A 20,262-nucleotide genomic window follows, 5' to 3' on the forward strand; every position below is an offset into this window, starting at 1 on the left:
ATTCAGCCACATGTTCAAAACGTACCCGCTTTTAGCCCTGTTATTGGCACTGTACCATTTTAAATCCTGCCGTAGCCTTTCCCGACATCCGTACCCAGCTCCTTCCCTCTGTCGCAGGCTGCTGACAGGCCCAATTAATGGGCCGGATCCATCCTATTATAGAACCATGAGCGCATCAGTTTGGAGAAAATGTGTTTTCAGGAGGAGGGGTCACTTCAGGAGCGGTCCCAGCAGGAGGTGAAGCGTTCGCCTCGGTCACATCCCACTCGTCATCCCAGTTCTAGCACCCCCCCAACCCCCACCCCCCTTCCCCGTCCCCCATTTTTCCTTGTTTCTGATGTATCTCGCCCTACAGCAGGTGAGCCTCTATGCGGAGCCAGTGCAGTCCCTGCCTGACGTATCGGACCAGCTCCGTCATGCTGCTCTGCTGACTCAGTGGCTCCATCACCGAGTCCAGCTCCTGGAAGAACTCTGGCAGAGGGAGAGAGAGAAAGGTTTCTTTATCTGTCACTCCCTTTGTGAAATACAATCACATCCCTGTATTTTTCCCTTTTTCTTACCGATACAAAAACTGTACCAAACCATTTATCTGCTGAGTGACTTTTGATCCTGTTAAGATTGAAACCTGCAGAGGAAAATGAAGTCTAATTTTGGAGTACATGCATGCCTCGAAGAGAGAGGAAGTGATCCCTTTCCCATTTCCAGAAAACAAGGACGCGCAGTGTCATCCATCACAATGTACAACTGTTTCCCCCCCCCCCCCCTTTTCTCCCCAGTTGTACCCAGCCGATTACCCCACTCTGCCGAGCCGCCCCGGTCTCTGCTCCACCCCTTCTGCCGATCCGGGGAGGGCTGCAGACTAACACATGCCTCCTCCCATACATGTGGAGTCACCAGCCGCTTCTTTTCACCTGACAGTGAGGAGTTTCACCAGGGGGACGTAGCGCGTGGGATGATCACGCTATTCCCCCCAGTTCTCCTTCCCCTCGAACAGGCACCCTGACCAACCAGAGGAGGTGCTAGTGCAGCGACCAGGACACATACCCACATCCGGTTTCCCACCCGCAGACATGGCCAATTGTGTCTGTAGGGACGCCTGACCGAGCCGGAGCCAACACAGGGATTCGAACCGGCGATCCCCGTGTTGGTAGGTAACGGAATAAGACCGCTACGCCACCTGGACACCCCGTACAACTGTCTTGATGCGTGCTCAATAATCCAAATAAGGATAACTGAGAAATTTGAATCAGTTCATCTGGTCACAAAATTTAGTGGAAGAAACGTTTCATCATCATCTAAGTGACCTCTTCAGTCTCAGCTGACTGCACGTGTCCCACCCTTATCAACAATACAGTGGCATAACGACCCAAACCGGCGATCGGTTTCATATGCAAATGCCATGACCATTAACTAGAGTAACAATGGCCATGTGTATTATTCACAGAGGATTGGGGAACAACTGCATTCACAGCACTCTCAGGTGGTGAAATATGTATTCTGATGTACTCAGAGGTGCGGGGAGTCAGAGAGGCCAACCATGGGAAGTGGGAACAACCATCCCTGAACCGAGGAGGGGGGCTAAGAATACATCTTTTTCTCATGAGGAACTTTTTAATGCCAATTAAAAAATGCAAAATCTTGCAGTGGCCTATATTTTCAGATACACTCGAAAACATTTCTGGAGGGGTTGCAACACCCCCTTTCTAATTTACACAGATGGTACAGCTAAAACAAGACACTAAACGTCAGTTTGTGAACGAATGAGTGAGTTCGAAGCCGTGTTCACGACGTGCTTTGCATCTAAAAAAATATTTCCCAAAATATGTGGGGATTTTTGGCGCAAAAACGTTGCTATTTATTTCATGTCAATGTGTACACTGCAACCAGTGGGTAAGCTGCTGCATGAACACACGCTGAACTAGAATGACCTGGACGTGGTTGGTGGAAGCAGTGAAGCCTGTTCTACCTTGGCTGTCGGTGGCCAGTCTCTCTGCGGTCTCCCAGTGTTCGTAGCTCCGCAGGATGTTGTTGGTGATGTTGACGTGGCTAGCGGCCATGTGGTGGATACGCTGGGGAATCGCCACGCTGCCTGAGGATGCGGGAGGACCTCCGGACCCTGCTCCACTACCGGCCGGCGAGGGGCTAAGAGAGGCAGGCGATGGGGTCCCATTTACCCTGGCACATACAGTACAGAGAGCAAGTGAGGTGAAACTGCGGGAAGCAGGAAGGCCATGCATTTATTTAGCTAGATATGAGCAGCAGTTGGGTGAGACGATCCGGTGGCGGTGGTAGTGTCTGTGATGCGCCCTTGACCCCAACTGCCCTGAGTGACTAGCTTCTGGTACAACGATGTGTGCACGCAAATGTGAGCAAGCAAATGTGAGCACTCAAAGCCCCGGCTGTGCAGTTGTACAAGGGGGTCGTCTCGAACTGTTAGCTTCACGCTCACAACCAATCTCCCGTCATCACACTCCATCCTTAACTTGTCCACACTTTCATCCCTCCATCACAGGGTCTTACCTCATCCCTTAACAGCGCATCAGTCTTCCCATTCTCACATCTAATACAGTCAAACAGCAGTCAACCAGAGCCCTGCACGGGTCTGATTTTCAAGACCCGCCTCCGCAACGTCCGCCACCCGCACATTTGTCCAATTAGAAGAAAAGAAGAAGAAAGGATGGCACTTTATTTTGTCATTGTACAGTTGTTCAGTTACAATGAAATGAAATTCTCTGCATTTAATCCATCCTACTGTATAGCAGCAGTGGGCAGCTGTGGCGGAGCGCCCGGGGCAAATATGGCCAATTTAGTTCTGCAACACGACCCTACCCGTCAACACAGAACCCATGGCCCGATCCAAACTGCATATCCTATAATAACCATTCATTCATCTTCAGCCGCTTCTCTGGGGTCGGGTCGTGGTGGCAGCAAGCTAAGTAGGGCCCTCCAGACATCCCTCTCCCCAGCAACGCCCTCCAGCTCCTCCTGGGGGATCCCAAGGCATTCCCAGGCCAGATTGGACATGTAGTCCCTCCAGCGAGTTCTGGGTCTACCCCGGGGTCTCCTCCCAGTTGGCCGTGCTCGGTAAACCTCCAAAGGAAGACGCCCAGGAGGCATCCTGATCAGATGCCAGAACCATCTCAACTGCTCCTTTCGACGCGAAGGAGCAGCGGCTCTACTCCGAGCCCCCTCTGGATGTCCGAGCTCCTCATCCTATCTCTAAGGCTGAGCCCAGACACTCTACGAGGAAACTCATTTCAGCTGCTTGTATCCGCCATCTCACCCTTTCGGTCACTACCCAAAGCCCATGACCATAGGTGAGGGTTGGAACGAAGACTGAAGTGAAGGAGTTCAGTATAATAACCATGTGCAGTGGAAATATCTCAGCGACCACGTTACAGTGATCAACCACGTACTTGGCTCAAAAAGCATGGGATGGAACAATTTCAAGCATCGTCTAAATAATTCGGTAGGTTTATCACGTACGTTTAAAGCGATTATTTTGGGCCATTTCATACGTGTGAAATTAATATAACACATTTTAAAATGAAGGTAATTCAGGAAATACAATTTGAATGAATATTTCTGCTTAGTTTCATAATTTTGAGCAGCACATCTCCACAGTTCGCGTGTGTATTAGTAACGCACCTGACTGAAGTGGCTCTCATAGTCCAGGTGGTGCAGACAGAGCCGACACACAAAGCAGAGGTTATGTTTTTTTGTTGTTGACTGAAATTCTAACATTTTATGAATGTTTTAGAACATTTTACGAACAGCCTGGGTTTTTTGAAACTCTCTGCTACCAGTTCGGCATTGCCTACTGCAGTCGACGTTTATTCTGATAGTAATGCACCACTGTTACTCCCATTGGAGAGCTGATTTTGTACTAACAGCCAATGCTAGGCTGTCAAGAAAATGCAGTAAAAGAGAAGCTGTCCGTTTCACTGAATTATATTCATCAATTAGATGTTCATGCGCCAAAAACAAACAAACAAAAAAAAAACAAAAAAAAACAACAACTTGACTTCGGTTACATGTGCTCATATTGCTATGCAGCAATTGTGTGCTGTCAGTTATTACATGGATGGGTGTAGATGGTGTAGACTGTGGAGTCCTGGTCTGATGTGTTAGCTCTCCTGTGTTGTGCCATCCTCTTCACCAGCGTTTGTTTAGTTTCCCCAATGTGCAAGTCTCGGCAATCCTCCTGGCACTTAACAGTGTGCACTATATTGCTCTGTCTGTGCCGGGGGACCTGATCCTTGGGGTGGTACAGAGTCCTGATGACTCCTAGTTTGTGCTCCAGTGGATGATGAGAGTCAAACCTTAAGTACTGATCAGTATGTGTTGGTTTACAGTAAACATCAACAATCGAATGTCCCCCATCACCAATTGCAACTGTCAAGTTCCACATCCTCCTGGTGAACTTGATGTGGTGTCCACAGAGTTAATGTGGTCGGTGAAATGTGCTACATCCTGAGATTTAATTTTAACCCAGGTGTCGTCCACAAATCTGAGCCAATGGCTAGGTGGTGTCCCTGGATAGGACATCGGAACCTCTTTTCCACTTCCTCCATGTACAAGTTGGCCACTACAGGTGAGACTGGGGAACCCATAGCGCCCCCATGCCTCTGCCTATAGTACTGCCCCCTGCATATGACGTATGTGGACTGAAGACACAGCTTCAGGAGCAGACAGACTTGGTCAGTGTTGAGGGTGGTCCTATTGCTAAAGGTGGGGTCATTTTGTAATTTCATACGGACTCCCTCCACTGCTTCATCAACAGGAACGCACGTGAAGAGACGTGACATCATAAGAGACCATTGTTTCATCCCCCTCCATAATGATGTCCCTAACCTTGTCCCCAGTGTTCTGAATGTGGTGTTCATTACTGCCTACCAGCGGGTTAAGAATAGATGCCAGAAACTTAAGAGATATTATAGCTAACTGAGTTCATTAAACAAACAATAGGCCATAATGGCACATCGTCACCTTCTTAAAATAATGTCATATTTTTATGTTTTTTGAAAAACTTGAAAATATGACTTAGGCCATTATTTTAAGAAGGTGACGACATCCTGTTTATGTATCTCAGGTAAACCATACAGACTAGGTGTAGCGCCCTCTGGGGTATAACCTGTGGTACAAACTTCTGTCAATAGCATTGCCCTGTTCTAACAGCTTCAGACAATCTGTCACTTTCTTGTTGTAACCACTGCCTGGATCTCGTTTCAGGGGCTCATAAGTATTCGCTGAGTAATGTCATAACTGTTTTGGCAACAGGTATGAATACTGGGATGGCATCCAGTGCTTTACCTGTGCCCCCATCCATAGGGTCAGTAGTTGCGTCAGGAAGGGCATCCAACGTAAAATTTTGCCAAATCATTATGCGGATTGACAAGACAATACCGGATCGATTGAGGCTTCATACCGGATCAGTCGAGGCCTGGGTTGACAACGACCGCCATTGGTGCTGTGCCCTCACAGGGTACAGATTGAAACTAAAATCTGCTGTGGCGACCCCTGAGAAACAGGGAAAAAGCCGAAAGAAGTAACCTCCTAACTTTCTCATGATAGTCTGTATGGTTTAATAAAACAATGCATCTGCCTTTGTCTGCTGGGAAGATGATGATGTTATCGTCCTTACTGAGAGTCGTGAAAGCTTTCCTCTTGTCTCTGCTGATGTTGTACGGTGGCGGCTTCGCATTGCTGAGGCAGGCTGAAACTTTCGTCTGCAGTTGCTCGCTCTTCTTCCGGGCAGCGATGTTGTTTTTACGGATTGCTGATTCCGTGGCTGTGATCGGTTCCGCCAGCGGGATCTGCCCTGGCGTGACAGCAAATTTAGCCCCTTAGCAAGGATGTCTTTCTCTGCGTGGGTGAGTTGTCTGTCAGACAGATTCCTCACCCAATTGTCCACATAGTTGGCGTGTGTCTGGTGTCCGTTTCTCTGTCTGTCATTGAGGGCACCATCTGTTGTCTGCTGATGTCTCTGGCATGCAGCAAATAAGTCAAACTTCTTTTGCTGCCTGGTTTTCAACTTTCCATGTTGTGCTAGATGAACCTTCTCTGTGAACTCAATGACATGTTGGAAAGCGGCCCCATCTAGACGCGACATGAGTCTCTGTTGGATCTATACCTCTTTGGCTTTTTAACCTCTATGATCAATTAGTTTGTCTCACCCGTTTGTTCAACAGCTGGCTCTGTGCCTTCTGGAGGATCTTGCCAGCTCGGTGGCCCTTGACTGAGTCTCATCACCAGCCAGTCAGACTAGCTTGGTCTAGTCAGAAAGGCACGAACTGAGGAAGCCTCTTGGATGAGAGGCGAAATGTCTTCACGGATATATATACCAAGTCCAGTTGCACTTGATTCAACTCCTTTGGATGACCATGACCTGGATGAATGAGAACATTCACAGACCCCTTGACAGAAGGTTTCATTTGCAGGCTCTTTGGTGTAATCCCACTCTGTTTGCATCTGAGGTTGAATCTCAGGTGGTTCCTGTAGTCTGCCATCTTGGGCGCTGCTCACTCACACTCATGTATAAGTTTGAGGCAGTCCTCGCCGAAATGAGTCAAAATGTCCTTATGCATGCTCAATAATAAGGAAAGCACAGGAAGTTGATCAGTTCATCTGGATACAACGTTTACTGAGAGAACTAGAGTTAACGTTAACTAAACACACAGTAACTCTAGTTAATGGTCACAGTAATTTGCATGAAACCGATCGTTGGTTTGGGTCGTTACGCCACTGTATTGTTTATAAGGGTGGGGACACCTGCAGTCAGGTGAGACTGAAGAGGTCACTTAGATGATGATGAAGCGTTTCTCTCAATAAACGTTGTGTCTAGATGAACTGATTCACCTCTCTGTGGCTTCCTTACCTGGATTCTTGCGCATGCATCAAGACCTCATGTGTTGTGGTTTTGTGAGCAGGTGGCTGCCAGACAGCGTACACAGGACACACGCCGTATACACAAGAGCCGAACTTCTGTTAAAATGACGGATTTCAATGATCTCTATGAATAAAAAGCGGTAGGAGAGCAAAGGGTGTGTGTTTGTATATGTGTCTGTGTGTGTGTGCGTGTGCATGTGAGTGCGTGTGTGTGTGTGTTGTACTCACTTTCCATTGGCCCTCCATGGTGAGGGGGCTTGGTGGGAGCTCTTGGCTGAGTTCTGGACCACACAAAGAGAAGTTTGTCAAAACCATGACTGTTATAACACGACTGTTTATGGTGATTTCTCTGCCTCATTCCGATGCAGTTGAGGAAGACAGAGAACAACACGTGGCGAGGGTGGCAGGGTAGTTCGCTACCTGGGAAAAGTTTCATTCTAAAATGAAGCGCCCACTACTTGATCCCTAGCTCGTCATTGTTAGAATAATTGTGTTTGTTATGTGTTATGTTGTATTTTGGATATGTTGAGCAAAGTCAACTAAAGTCAAGTTTACATGTATGTAGTACTAAATCACAGTTGCAGTCACCGAAAGCTTTTGTGTAAAGGAAGCTTTGTCTCACTGCACACTCTGCACTACACCACCCTGTGACCCTGCACCACCCTGCACCCTGACACTTTGGAAAAGACTCTTTCATGTTTCCTGAGAATGTGAGACGTGTTTCTTTTCTTTTTTCTTTTGGATCCCCCTCCCTTTTTTTTCTCCCCAATTGTATCTGGACAATTACCCCACTCTTCCGAGCCGTCCTGATCGCTGCTCCACCCCCTCTGCTGATCTGGGAAGGGCTGCAGACTACCACATGCCTCCTCCGATACATGGGGAGTCACCAGCCGCTTCTTTTCACCTGACAGTGAGGAGTTTCACCAGGGGGACGTAACGTGTGGGAGGATCATGCTATTCCCCCCAGTTCCCCCTCCCCCCTGAACAGGCGCACCGACCCGACAAACCAGAGGAGGCGCTAGTGCAGCGACCAGGACACATACCCACATCCGGCTTCCCACCCGCAGACACGGCCAATTGTGTCTGTAGGGACGCCCGACCAAGCTGGAGGTAACACGGGGATTCGAACTGGTGATCCCCGAGTTGGTAGGCCACCCGGACGCCGCTGAGACACGTTCCTTAGATGTATCTATTTTGTAACTGGGCAGAACCGGCTACACTTTTTATTCATTTTCATCATACTGCTGTCTGAAACGCAGGGAAATGTGAGCTGTGAGCACACACACACACACCCACACACACTCAACCTCCTCCTGAAAATCCAATTCCAGCAATGCAAATGGCTTACTCTAATAATGACATCCTATGTAATTAATTAAGCTAAACATAATTAATCAAAACAAGCACATTAAACCCCAACAATCCACTGTGTTGATTGATAGGGCTAATTAGCACATTGATATCAAAGAGAAGGAACAGATTTTAATAACGCCATGCAAAATTAATGCACAAGCAGCGTGCAACTGAATTTGAATTGTAGTCAGAGGATAATAATTGGCTCTGTGGGTTTTTCAAATGAGAAGCTGGAGAAGAGAGTAAATCCATGTCCTTGTGCCTGCTTGTGTGTGTGTGTGTGTGTGTGTGTGTGTGTGTGTGTGTGTGTGTGTGTGTGTGTGTGTATGTGTGCATGGCTGAGCATTTGTGTGAGTGCCGTACCTTAAAATACTCCATGAGTGAGCGTGAGTACTTGACAGCGTGGTCTTTCTTCAGACGGAACATCCTCAGATACAGCAGAGACAGGCAGTGGTTACTATGGAAACAGAACCATCAGAAGGCAGATGAATTCTCCGGATGAATCCCATTCATAACTTATCCCTCAGATTTCACTCCCATGCAACAGATGCGCAAGTTAGAACGTGATTTTCGGGGAAAGTCCGCACGCGCACACACGTCTGGCGCCACTGGCTGGAGGAACAAGAAAAATGAAATTATCTTTTAATCATCTTCCCCCCATCTCCTCTCTTTCTTTATAGCTTACTCACCTTATATACAATTATAATTATATATGATATAATATACATTATATATAATATTGTGGCGGACACTAGGGGCTATGCCTCTCACCCAGCAGGACTGTGAGCTGGGGGCGTGGTTTACGTTCCCGGGCTTGCTGGTGCAGGGTTGTTCCTGCTTTAGTTTTGGTTTTGGAGCTAAGGAACAAACAGCAAACTCGCCTTCGTCTCCTGTGTTTTTTCCTCATCCTGCCACACTGGTGACCCCGAATTGAACATATTTGGAGCAGAAGAGGAGTGTGAATCCACTTCGGCCATGCCGCCCCAACTCTCACAGCTGGCCGTTCTCGCCGCGACTGTGAAACTCCCAGAGTTCTGGCACAGCGACCCGGCTTCGTGGTTCCAGCATGTCGAGGCGCTGTTCCACCTGCGTGGAATCTCCGCGGACGACTCCAGATACTATTTGGTCGTCGCTGCGCTTGGACCAGCAGTCCACACGCCGGGCCATGCAGCTGTTGCACGCCCCTCCGCAACACGGTAAATACGTCGCCCTCAAACACCTTCTGCTCCGGAGGTACAGCCTATCTGCCGCAGAGAGGGCAGATAGGATCCTTTCCCTATCCGGTTTGGGTGACGGGACGGCGTGGATCTCATGGACAATATGCTGTCGCTGCTAGGCTCGGACGAAGGTGGATTCCTTTTCCCGCACGTTTTCCTGCGCCAGCTCCCGTCTCCTGTGCGCGCGGCTTTGGCTAACTCCCCGTGTCTGGCCGCTGGTGACTGCCAAGGTTTGGCCGAGGAGGCCGATCGGGTCCTGCTGGCTACCAGACGGTTCTCTGTGCAGAGTGTGGCATCGGAGCCTCTGCAGCCGGCGTCGGAGGACGCGGACCCGGCAGTGGTGGCTGGAGTGACTGCCCGGAGACGGCGCGGGAGCGGCCTCTGTTTCTTCCACCAGCGGTTCGGCGGCAAGGCGAGGCGCTGCGTCCCTCCGTGCACGTTTGAGGCGGCGGGAAACTCCAGGGCCAGCGCTCAGTAGCAGCTGTGGGCGCTGGCGGACGTAGTGAGCTGCTCTTCATTAAGGACACGATGTCAGGAAGACGGTTTCTGGTGGACTCAGGCTCGCAAAAGAGCCTACTCCCTCCTGCTAGGACAGACAGGTCGGCCGAAGGCGGCGGCCCACAGTTAAGTGCAGCTAACGGTTCGTCCATTGCGACGTTTGGCACAAGGTTGGTGACTGTCTGTTTCCACGGGCGCCATTTTGAGTGGGACTTTGTAGTGGCCGCCATTACTGTTCCTATTATCGGCGCGGATTTTCTGTGTGCTAATGGTCTGCTGGTTGATGTTGCAAACCGCCGTTTAATTGATGCTGTGTCTTTCGCCACTGTTCCGTGCGAGACAGGGGGAGCCGGGCCGTTAACACACGCTAACTTTTTAGCATTAGGGGATGTTTTTCAGCGTTTGCTGGCGGATTCTCCATCGGTGACTACGCCTGCCTTTTCCACCGCGGTTACTAAACACGGGGTAGAACATTTCATTCCCACTCTGGGGCTGCCAGCTTTTGTGCGCGCGCGGCGCCTCGACGCGGTAAAATTGGCTACAGCTAAGGAGGAGTTCGCCATCATGGAGCGTCTCGGTATACTGAGGCGTTCCAACAGCCTGTGGGCCTCGCCGCTTCACATGGTGCCCAAGGCGGATGGGTCGTGGCGGCCTTGCGGCGACTTTCGCCGCCTGAACAACGTCACCGCCAATGACCGCTATCCCATCCCACACATACAGTACTTTTCCATACGCCTGGCAGGTGCCACTATCTTCTCTAAGGTGGACCTGGTGCGCGGCTGTCATCAGGTTCCCGTGCGCAGAGGACGTGCCCAAGACCGCAGTGATCACCCCGTTTGGGCTTTTTGAGTTCATGCGTATGCCTTTTGGCTTGAAGGGGGCAGCGCAAACCTTTCAGAGGCTGATGGACTCGGTGTTGCGTGACCTTGATTTCGTGTTCGTTTATCTCGACGACATATTAGTGGCCAGTCCGTCAGCTGAAGAGCACCTGAAACAGGTTTTCCGTCGTCTGGACGAACACGGCCTGATAGTCAACCCGGCCAAGTGTCAGTTTGGACTGCCGGTGATTGACTTCTTGGGTCACCGCATTTCGCCGCAAGGCACGGTCCCGTTGCCTTCTAAGGTGCAAGTGGTGGCGGAATTTCCCCGCCCAGTCTCTGTTAAGGCATTGCAGGAATTCTTGGGAATGGTGAATTTCTATAACCGTTTCCTCCCTCGCGCTGCCCACCTCCTTTAGCCACTTTACGAAGCCCTGCGGCTTAAGAAGGCTAACGACCCTGTCGACTGGACTCCCGAATGGGTCCAGACCTTTGACGGAGCTAATTGCGCCCTGGCTAACGCTGCCCTCCTCGCCCATCCCACACCCACGGCGTCCATAGCTTTAACAACCAATGCGTCTGACATAGCCGTGGGGGCTGTGGTTGAACAGCATGTGGCGAATGCGTGGCAGCCACTCGCATTTTTTAGCCGCAAACTGCGAGATAGCGAGCGCAAGTACAGCGTTTTTGACCGGGAGTTGCTGGCACTGCACCTTGCAACCCGTCATTTCCGCTTCCTGCTGGAGGGTCGCTCCTTCACGGCTTATGTGGATCATAAACCGCTGACTTTCGCCATGTCCAAGGTGACTGAGCCGTGGTCTGCTCGTCAGCAGCGCCACCTAGCGGCAATCTCCGAGTTCACAACGGACATTCAGCATGTGGCCGGGAAGTCCAACCCTGTTGCTGATTGTCGGTCGCGTGTGCTTGTGTGTCCTGTGCACCTCGGTGTGGATTTCTCCGCTATGGCTGCCGGCCAGCCCAGCGACCCGGACGTCCTTGCTCTTAGGTCAACGCGTACCAGCCTCAAGCTAGAGGACGCTGTGATGCAGGAAGGCAGTCCTGCCCTCCTCTGCGATGTCTCCACCGGCCGTCCCCGCCCCGTTGTTCCAGTGGCCTGGCGCCGTCGAGTTTTCGATTCGATTCACTCCCTCTCGCACCCTGGAGTTCGGGCGTCGGTGAAGTTGGTCGGTTCCAAGTTCGTCTGGCCTGGCCTCCGCAAGGACGTAAAGGGGTGGGCCGCTGCATGTGTAGCGTGCCAGCGCGCTAAGGTCCATCAGCACACTAAGTCGCCCCTCGAACCGTTTCCGATCCCGGCCAGATGTTTCGACCACGTGCATGTGGACCTGGTGGGCCCTCTACCTTCTTCACAGGGTTTTACGCACCTGCTCACAATGGTAGATCGGACCACCAGGTGGCCAGAGGCTGTCCCTCTGTCTTCCACAACATCCTCGGATGTTGCACGCGCTTTTCTTTCCTCCTGGGTCGCCCGTTTTGGCCCTCCGTCAGAGATCACCTCAGACAGGGGCCCCCAGTTCGTGTCAGAGCTCTGGTCGGCACTTGCGCGATCCTTGGGTGTGCAGGTACACCGCACTACCGCGTACCACCCTCAGGCTAACGGGTTGTGTGAACGTTTTCACCGGTCACTCAAGGCGGCGCTGCACGCTGCGCTCTCGGATGGTAACTGGGTGGATCGTTTACCTTGGGTTATGCTCGGGTTGCGTTCGGCTCCTAAGGAGGACCTCGACGCGTCACCCGCTGAGCTGGTGCTCGGTCAGCCGCTCCGCGTCCCTGGGGAATTTTTGCCTTGGAGTTCCGCTCCTCGACCCCGTCCGGCCGTTTATCCTTTTTTGTCCGACAGCACTCGGGTTCCAGGCCCCGTTCACCACTGTTTTCCGCAGTCGTTCGTGCCTGCGGAGCTCATGTCGGCTCCTTTTGTTTTTGTACGGCATGATGCTCACCGCTCGCCCCTCCAACCCCCATATGATGGCCCATTTCGGGTTCTTGAGACGGGTCCAAAGGGTTTTGTGCTGGATATGGGTGGGCGTAGGGAGCGTGTCACGCTTGATAGGCTTAAACCGGCACACAAGGTGGCAGGCGAAGTTGTGTTTCCGGCCCAGGTTCCCCGTCGGGGTCGTCCTCCTTCCAGGACCCCGGCAGTGTCTTCACGGGTTCAGCGTTCTGCATCTCAGCCGACTTTGGACAGTGTTTCACCTACTGTTTCGGCTGAGGGACGGCGCAGCTGTTATGGCAGGCTGCTTAAGCCTCCAGTGAGACACTAATTTTCTATCCAGGAGTCCCTTCTGGGTGTTCGGGGGGGGGGGCTGTGTGGCGGACACCAGGGGCTATGCCTCTCACCCAGCAGGACTGTGAGCTGGGGGGCGTGGTTTACGTTCCCGGGCTTGCTGGTGCAGGGTTGTTCCTTCTGCAGTTTTGGTTTTGGAGCTAAGGAATAAACAGCAAACTCGCCTTCATCTCCTGTGTTTTTTCCTCATCCTGCCACAATATTATATATATACACACACACTATATGAACACAATTTATACACTACGATGCCTTACAAAGTCCTCCATTGCATTACATTAGCTAGTGAAACACAAATTGCTGCTTCACAGATGTTCCTTTTAATAATCTGAGGATTATTAATTATTAAATATTAATGAGGATGGTGCTGTTTTGTACGATAAGCTGTCCGGTATTTCTGGGCTTTTATTTTTAGCTCATCATAATTGCTGGTCACTCGGGGTCGAGTATGACTGTCCTCCTTCTAGGTGTCCTTGCAGGAGGACGCCTGCGCGTGACAGTTTTTTACAGAGTGGCTGATGCTCCTGCAGCCACCACACGGTCCTTGGCAGGGGGTGGCCAGAGTCCGATGGAGAACCAAGACCGTTGGGGACCACCCTCTGTTGCAGCCTTCATCCACCTTCACTGCCGTTGTGACCTGGAGACATCTTCCACCAGTTCCACCGTTGAGGTCTTTGTTGGCTCGCGCCTTGCTTGGAACCTCCCCCTTGACCTGTCCAACTTGGGTGACCCTACCAGCAGCTTAAGCTGCGGACAGCATAGCTCTTGGGATCATTGGTACGTACACACAAGCTTCTCCACCGCGGCAAGGTGGCGCTCCAGGAGAAGTTATTTTTTGTAACTATGACACGATGTTGATTTCACTGAGGAAGTATTCGTTTTGATGACAGATGTCAGAAATCACAGTCAGAAACACTTTGTCAGTTCATTTGCACAGATGATATGAAACATTATGTCCCCCAGCCCACAGTGGTGCAACACAAAGACAAAAACACACCCAAGAACACACATATCCAAACTAACACACATATCTAAACTAAACTAAAAAAATAAATCAAGTGTCCAGGAGAACGAACACCAGCCAGGATGACTGTCAGAACTTCCAGTCTGCGTGGGCTAGCAGTTAGCTTAGCCTGACCCGCTTCCGTGTCCTGTCAGACCGCCCTCGGTGTTTCCTCCTCAGGTGCAGCTCCAGGCAGGGCCGTGGTCCCTGGGCCCACAGGACACAGCAGACCAAGCTCCCCCAGCTGATCCAGCTCTCCCAGCCATCAAACCAAGACAAACTTAGACGCAGACGTGGACGAAGACCCTGCATGGACGGTAGTGGGTGAGGCCGCTGCACACGTGAATTTGCACCGCCATCTTCCCACTATGTCATCTAGTTAGACTCTACACAAAAAAAACACCACTACAGAAAGCCTCTTCTCATAGTAAGGATATCCACACAACGCACCAGCAGTGCAGTTTACTCTAAGTGTATTCTTTCTTAGAAGCCCGAAGGAAAAGCCACACACCATCCAGTGCACAGCTGTTGACTTTGTGCGCGCTTATGTGATGTGTATGAATTAGAAACCATTTAAGTGTGTTATGTGCTGACACGAATGACTCAACACTGACCATCTATGGATGGAGCACAGCCGAAACCACAGACGCCTGTCAGCTAGCATCTCCATGTGACCGGAGAGAGCGGCGAGGAAGGAGGGATGAAGGACATGTACAGGACATTCATGATGTGGATTTTACACACACGCACACAAACACACACAAACACACACACACACACACACACACACACACACACACACACACACACACAAGAAAAAGTGAGACATTTACCACAACACAGCTAATTTCTTCTCAGGAACGGTGGCTGAATGAGCGGTGAAGTTCTTCAGCCTCATAGCATACCTGCACAGAGGAGGAGGAGGAGGAGGAGGAGGTAGAGGATTACTTAAACTGCTACAGCATGAGAACAATCTGACAGAGACAAAACTAAAGTTGAAGAAAACCAACCTCCTGCCTCCATATCAAGTGGGCGTAAGGTCAAAGAACAAACCCCCTGGTTGGCATACGGACTGAGTGAAGGGACGCAACCACAGTCCTACCACCAGGCCGCTCACTTGGACCGTGTTGGATTTTCAAAGTTTAATAATAAAAAAATAAAAAAACACAGACCTGCCGCTCACTGAAGGCTCCTAAGACTGCATATATTTGCATTAAAATGAGTTTTAGATCAAGTGCACAAAAAAGTTATATTAAGATCTAACTAAAATGACCATGAGCCGTCAACATGACGGCGCGCAATTTGCACGTGATGGTGTGCGTCATGTCAGTATTCATGACGTGTGTTGGTGGCGTCATTTCGATTCGTGAAGTTCGTTGCTCTGTCCTAGAAACACACTAGCGCCCTCCAGTGCAGAGAAATAGTCTAAACTTGATGTGTGGTTATGTGCAACATGTCTGGGTACAGATGCCGTTACAGACGCACCATGACTACCGCCGAGGCGCTGCAGTGTTTACAGGCGTTGGACAGCCGCCATTTTAAATAGGTTAAAAATAGTGTTAAAGTTGTTAACATGTTAATGTTGGTGTCAGTTAGTTTCATAACAGACACACTAACATATGTAATGCGTTAATATCTCAACTGGGTATTTATCTTGACACAATATAGAGTAAAGAAACTGCGGCGGTCAAAATGACCGCCCATGGTCGTTTTAGGTAGGAGTGACATCCCGGTCCTTGCTTTAATACTTTACTCAGTGCTTGTTTTTTTTATTATTGAGCTTGCTGGGGAAATCCTGAACACTTGCCCCCCTGCTGTCTCTAAAGAAGTCAGATGAGGGTCAAGTCAGAAGAACCCAGTTGGGACTCAAGTGACCCAAGGACAAAGGACACCACTTCAGCAGGGCAAAGGAATGTTGGTTCCTCTCTGCATCAGCCTGCCTGCCTGCCTGCCTGCCTGCCTGCCTGCCTGCCTGCCTGTCTGTCTGCCTGCCTGCCTGCCTGCCTGCCTGCCTGTCTGTCTGTCTGTCTGCCTGCCTGCCTGCCTGCCTGCCTGCCTGCCTGTCTGTCTGTCTGTCTGTCTGTCAGTCAGTCAAATTTGAGATACTTTATTGATCCCCGTGGGGAAATTACTTTCTGCATTTACCCCATCCTTGCTGTGCAGCTAGGAGCAGTGGGCAGCTGCCATGCAGCACCCGGGGACCAACTCCAGTTCTTCTTGCCATGCCTTGCTCAGGGGCACAGACAGGAGTAGTAACCCTAACATGTGTGTCTTTTTGGTGGCGGGGAAAACCGGAGCACCCGGAGAAAACCCACCGCAGACACGGGGAGAACATGCAAACTCCACACAGAGGACGACCTGGGATGACCCCCAAGGTTGGACAGACCCGGGGTTCAAACCCAGGACCTTCGTGCTGTGAGGCGACAACGCTAACCACTGGGCCTTCGTGCTTTTTTTTTTTTTTTTTTAGATAGTCAGTCTGCCTGTCTGTCTATACTTGTCCATGTGTCCATCCGTCCATCCAACCGACCAGCCCATCTGTGTCGTCCTCTCATGCCATACCTGATGAGTTCTACTGTCTCTGAGTACATGGTGTAGGGGGACTTGGCCTCCAGCGGATCGCGCTCCATGGCGTTACCACACTCTATGAAGGAGAGGGCGCCGTCTGCGTAGTTTACCGCTTTCCCGAACTTATCCATCTACACAGAGACGGACGGAGATAGGGGGGAGGAAAGGGAGAGAGGAAGGCAAATAATGAAACAAGAACAAAGACAGTAACGGGTATGAGGGTAGATTGAAAGAGAGGAATAAGATAGGGAGAAAGACAGGTAGCTGGGGGGGGGTAGAGAGAGGGACAGCGAGAGAGAGAGCGAGTGATAGAGAGAGAGAGTGAGAGAGAGAGAAAGAGAGAGTGAGAGAGAGAGAGAGAGAGAGAGAGAGAGAGAGAGAGAGAGAGAGTTCAACTGGACATTTTAATGAAGCACTTCATGAGGTGAAAGGGAAAGCATGCCGGGCTTTCTACACCATACAAATATACAAACAGAAATACCAGTTAGAATTTTGTTAAGATTAATTGAGTGTGTTATTGAATCAGTGGCACTCTATGGCAGTGAGGTGTGGGGTCCAGTTACAAAACAAGACGTTACTCAATGGGATAAACACCCCACTGAGACCCACTGAGACCCTGCATGCAGAGTTCTGTAAGATCCTCCTACAGGTCCAGAGGAAAGCTACTAACAATGCATGCAGGGCAGAATTAGACCAATACCCACTAACACTAAACATACAAACAAGAGCAGTTAACTTTTGGACACATCTAAAACTAACTGACCCCCTCTTGTATCATCACCAAGCCCTACAATGCCCAGAGCTGAGGAGTACTAGCAACCCCCTTACCCAACTGGTCCCGAGGCTGAGACCCCAAACCTGCTCAATTAAAACCCCTCAGCAACACAACACATCACCAGTCAGACCCAATCACATTACCAAACAGTTAAAACAAAACTACATCACACACTGTAACACAAACACACACACAGAGCAACATGCAGTGCTGTCTGGCTCTACATGGACGGTGCTGTCTGGCTCTACATGGACAGGGCTGTCTGGCTCTACATGGACAGGGCTGTCTGGCTCTACATGGACAGGGCTGTCTGGCTCTACATGGACAGGGCTGTCTGGCTCTACATGGACAGGGCTGTCTGGCTCTACATGGACGGTGCTGTCTGGCTCTACATGGACAGTGCTGTCTGGCTCAACATGGACAGTCTGTCTGGCTCTACATGGACAGGGCTGTCTGGCTCTACATGGACGGTGCTGTCTGGCTCTACATGGACAGTGCTGTCTGGCTCTACATGGACAGTGCTGTCTGGCTCTACATGGACAGGGCTGTCTGGCTCTACATGGACAGTGCTGTCTGGCTCTACATGGACAGTGTTGTCTGGCTCTACATGGACAGTGATGTCTGGCTCTACATGGACAGGGCTGTCTGGCTCTACATTGACAGGGCTGTCTGGCTCTACATCGACAGTGATGTCTGGCTCTACATGGACAGGACTGTCTGGCTCTACATGGACAGTGATGTCTGGCTCTACATGGACAGGGCTGTCTGGCTCTACATGGACAGGGCTGTCTGGCTCTACATGGACAGGGCTGTCTGGCTCTACATGGACAGTGCTGTCTGGCTCTACATGGACAGTGATGTCTGGCTCTACATGGACAGGGCTGTCTGGCTCTACATTGACAGGGCTGTCTGGCTCTACATCGACAGTGATGTCTGGCTCTTCATGGACAGGACTGTCTGGCTCTACATGGACAGTGATGTCTGGCTCTACATGGACAGGGCTGTCTGTCTCTTCATGGACAGTGATGTCTGTCTCAACATGGACAGTGCTGTCTGGCTCTACATGGACAGTGCTGTCTGGCTCTACATGGACAGTCCACCACAGCAGATGTTGTGAGCATGGTGACTGATCACCACCTAAAAAGAACCTTGACTGTGTGCAGACTGAGTGAGCACAGCCTTGCTACTGAAAAGGGGAGACACAGGAAGACCTGCTCCCTGCAGAGCAAAGACTGTGCTGTCACTGCACCCTCATCATCATCATCATCATCATCACTGCACCCTCAGTGAGCCTGAAACAGAGCTACACTTCCTCACCACATGTGAAAATATAAACATGCTAGAGAAGCACATTTTAAACTATTCCAACTAATAACAAACGTTTTCTTAACCTACCAGATGAAGAAAAACTACCAGTGTGGCAGGATGAGGAAAAACACAGCAGACGAAGGCGAGTTTGATGTTTATTCCTCAACTCCAAAAACCAAAACTGCAGCAGGAACAACCCTGCACCAGCGAGCCCGGGAACGTAAACCACGCCCTCAGCTCACAGTCCTGCTGGGTGAGAGAAACAGCCCCTAGTGTCCGCCACACAGCCCCCCCCCCCCGAACACCCAGAAGGGACTCCTGGAAAGAAAATCAGTGTCTCACTGGAGGCTTAAGCAGCCTGCCATAACGGCTGAGCTGTCCCTCAGCCGAAACAGTAGGTGAAACACAGTCCAAAGCCGGCTGAGAAGCAGAACGCTGAACCCGTGAAGACACTGCCGGGGTCCTGGAAGGAGGACGACCCCGACGGGGAACCTGGGCCGGAAACACAACTTCGCCTGCCACCTTGTGCGCCGGTTTAAGCCTATTAAGCGTGACACGCTCCCTACGCCCACCCATATCCAGCACAAAACCCTTAGGACCCGTCTCAAGAACCGAAGAAATGGGCCATCGTATGGGGGATGGAGGGGCGAGCGGTGAGCATCATGCCGTACAAAAAAAAACGAGCCGACATGAGCTCTGCAGGCAAGAACGACCGCGGAAAACAGTGGTGAACGGGGCCTGGAACCCGAGTGCTGTCGGACAAAAAAGGATAAACGGCCGGACGGGGTCGAGGAGCGGAACTCCCAGGCAAAAGAGAAGAAGGTAGAGGGCCCACCAGGTCCACATGCACGTGGTCGAAACGTCTGGCCGGGATCGGAAACGGTTCGAGGGGCGACTTAGTGTGCTGGTGGACCTTAGCGCGCTAGTAACCACGGTGGAAAAGGCAGGCATAGTCACCGATGGAAAATCTGCCAGCAAATGCTGAAAAACATCCCCTAATGCTAAAAAGTTAGCGTGTGTTAACGGCCCGGCTCCCCCTGTCTCGCACGGAACAGTGGCGAAAGACACAGCATCAATTAAACGGCGGTTTGCAACATCAACCAGCAGACCATTAGCACACAGAAAACCCGCGCCGATAATAGGAACAGTAATGGCGGCGACTACAAAGTCCCACTCAAAATGGCGCCCGTGGAAACAAACAGTCACCAACCTTGTGCCAAACGTCGCAATGGACAAACCGTTAGCTGCACTTAACTGTGGGCCGCCGCCTTCGGCCGACCTGTCTGTCTTAGCAGGAGGGAGTAGGCTCTTTTGTGAGCCTGAGTCCACCAGAAACCGTCTTCCTGACATCGTGTCCTTAATGAAGAGCAGCTCACTACGTCCACCAGCGCCCACAGCTGCTACTGAGCGCTGCCCTGGAGTTTCCCGCCACCTCAAACGTGCACGGAGGGGCGCAGCGCCTTGCTTTGCCGCCGAACCGCTGGTGGAAGAAACAGAGGCCTCTCCCACGCCGTCTCCGGGCAGTTACTCCA

General features: G+C 51.0%; 1 protein-coding gene across 1 annotated transcript in view; it reads right to left on the reverse strand.

Annotated features, from left to right (window-relative positions):
- Positions 1–334: 334 nt before the first annotated feature.
- aff2 (AF4/FMR2 family, member 2) overlaps positions 335–20,262 on the reverse strand; it is a 238,501-nt gene continuing 218,573 nt past the window's right edge. Inside the window, exons 22-27 of the mRNA XM_056277911.1 lie at positions 16,642–16,778; positions 14,913–14,984; positions 8,605–8,698; positions 7,117–7,169; positions 1,967–2,175; positions 335–471 (exon numbers count right to left, since the gene is read on the reverse strand). Of these exons, the coding sequence (XP_056133886.1) occupies positions 350–471; positions 1,967–2,175; positions 7,117–7,169; positions 8,605–8,698; positions 14,913–14,984; positions 16,642–16,778 (687 nt within the window). The 3' untranslated portion in view covers positions 335–349. The remainder of the gene's footprint in view (positions 472–1,966; positions 2,176–7,116; positions 7,170–8,604; positions 8,699–14,912; positions 14,985–16,641; positions 16,779–20,262) is intronic.

The sequence above is a fragment of the Lampris incognitus genome, chromosome 1 (genome assembly GCF_029633865.1).
Source record: "Lampris incognitus isolate fLamInc1 chromosome 1, fLamInc1.hap2, whole genome shotgun sequence".
Lineage (NCBI taxonomy): Eukaryota > Metazoa > Chordata > Actinopteri > Lampriformes > Lampridae > Lampris > Lampris incognitus.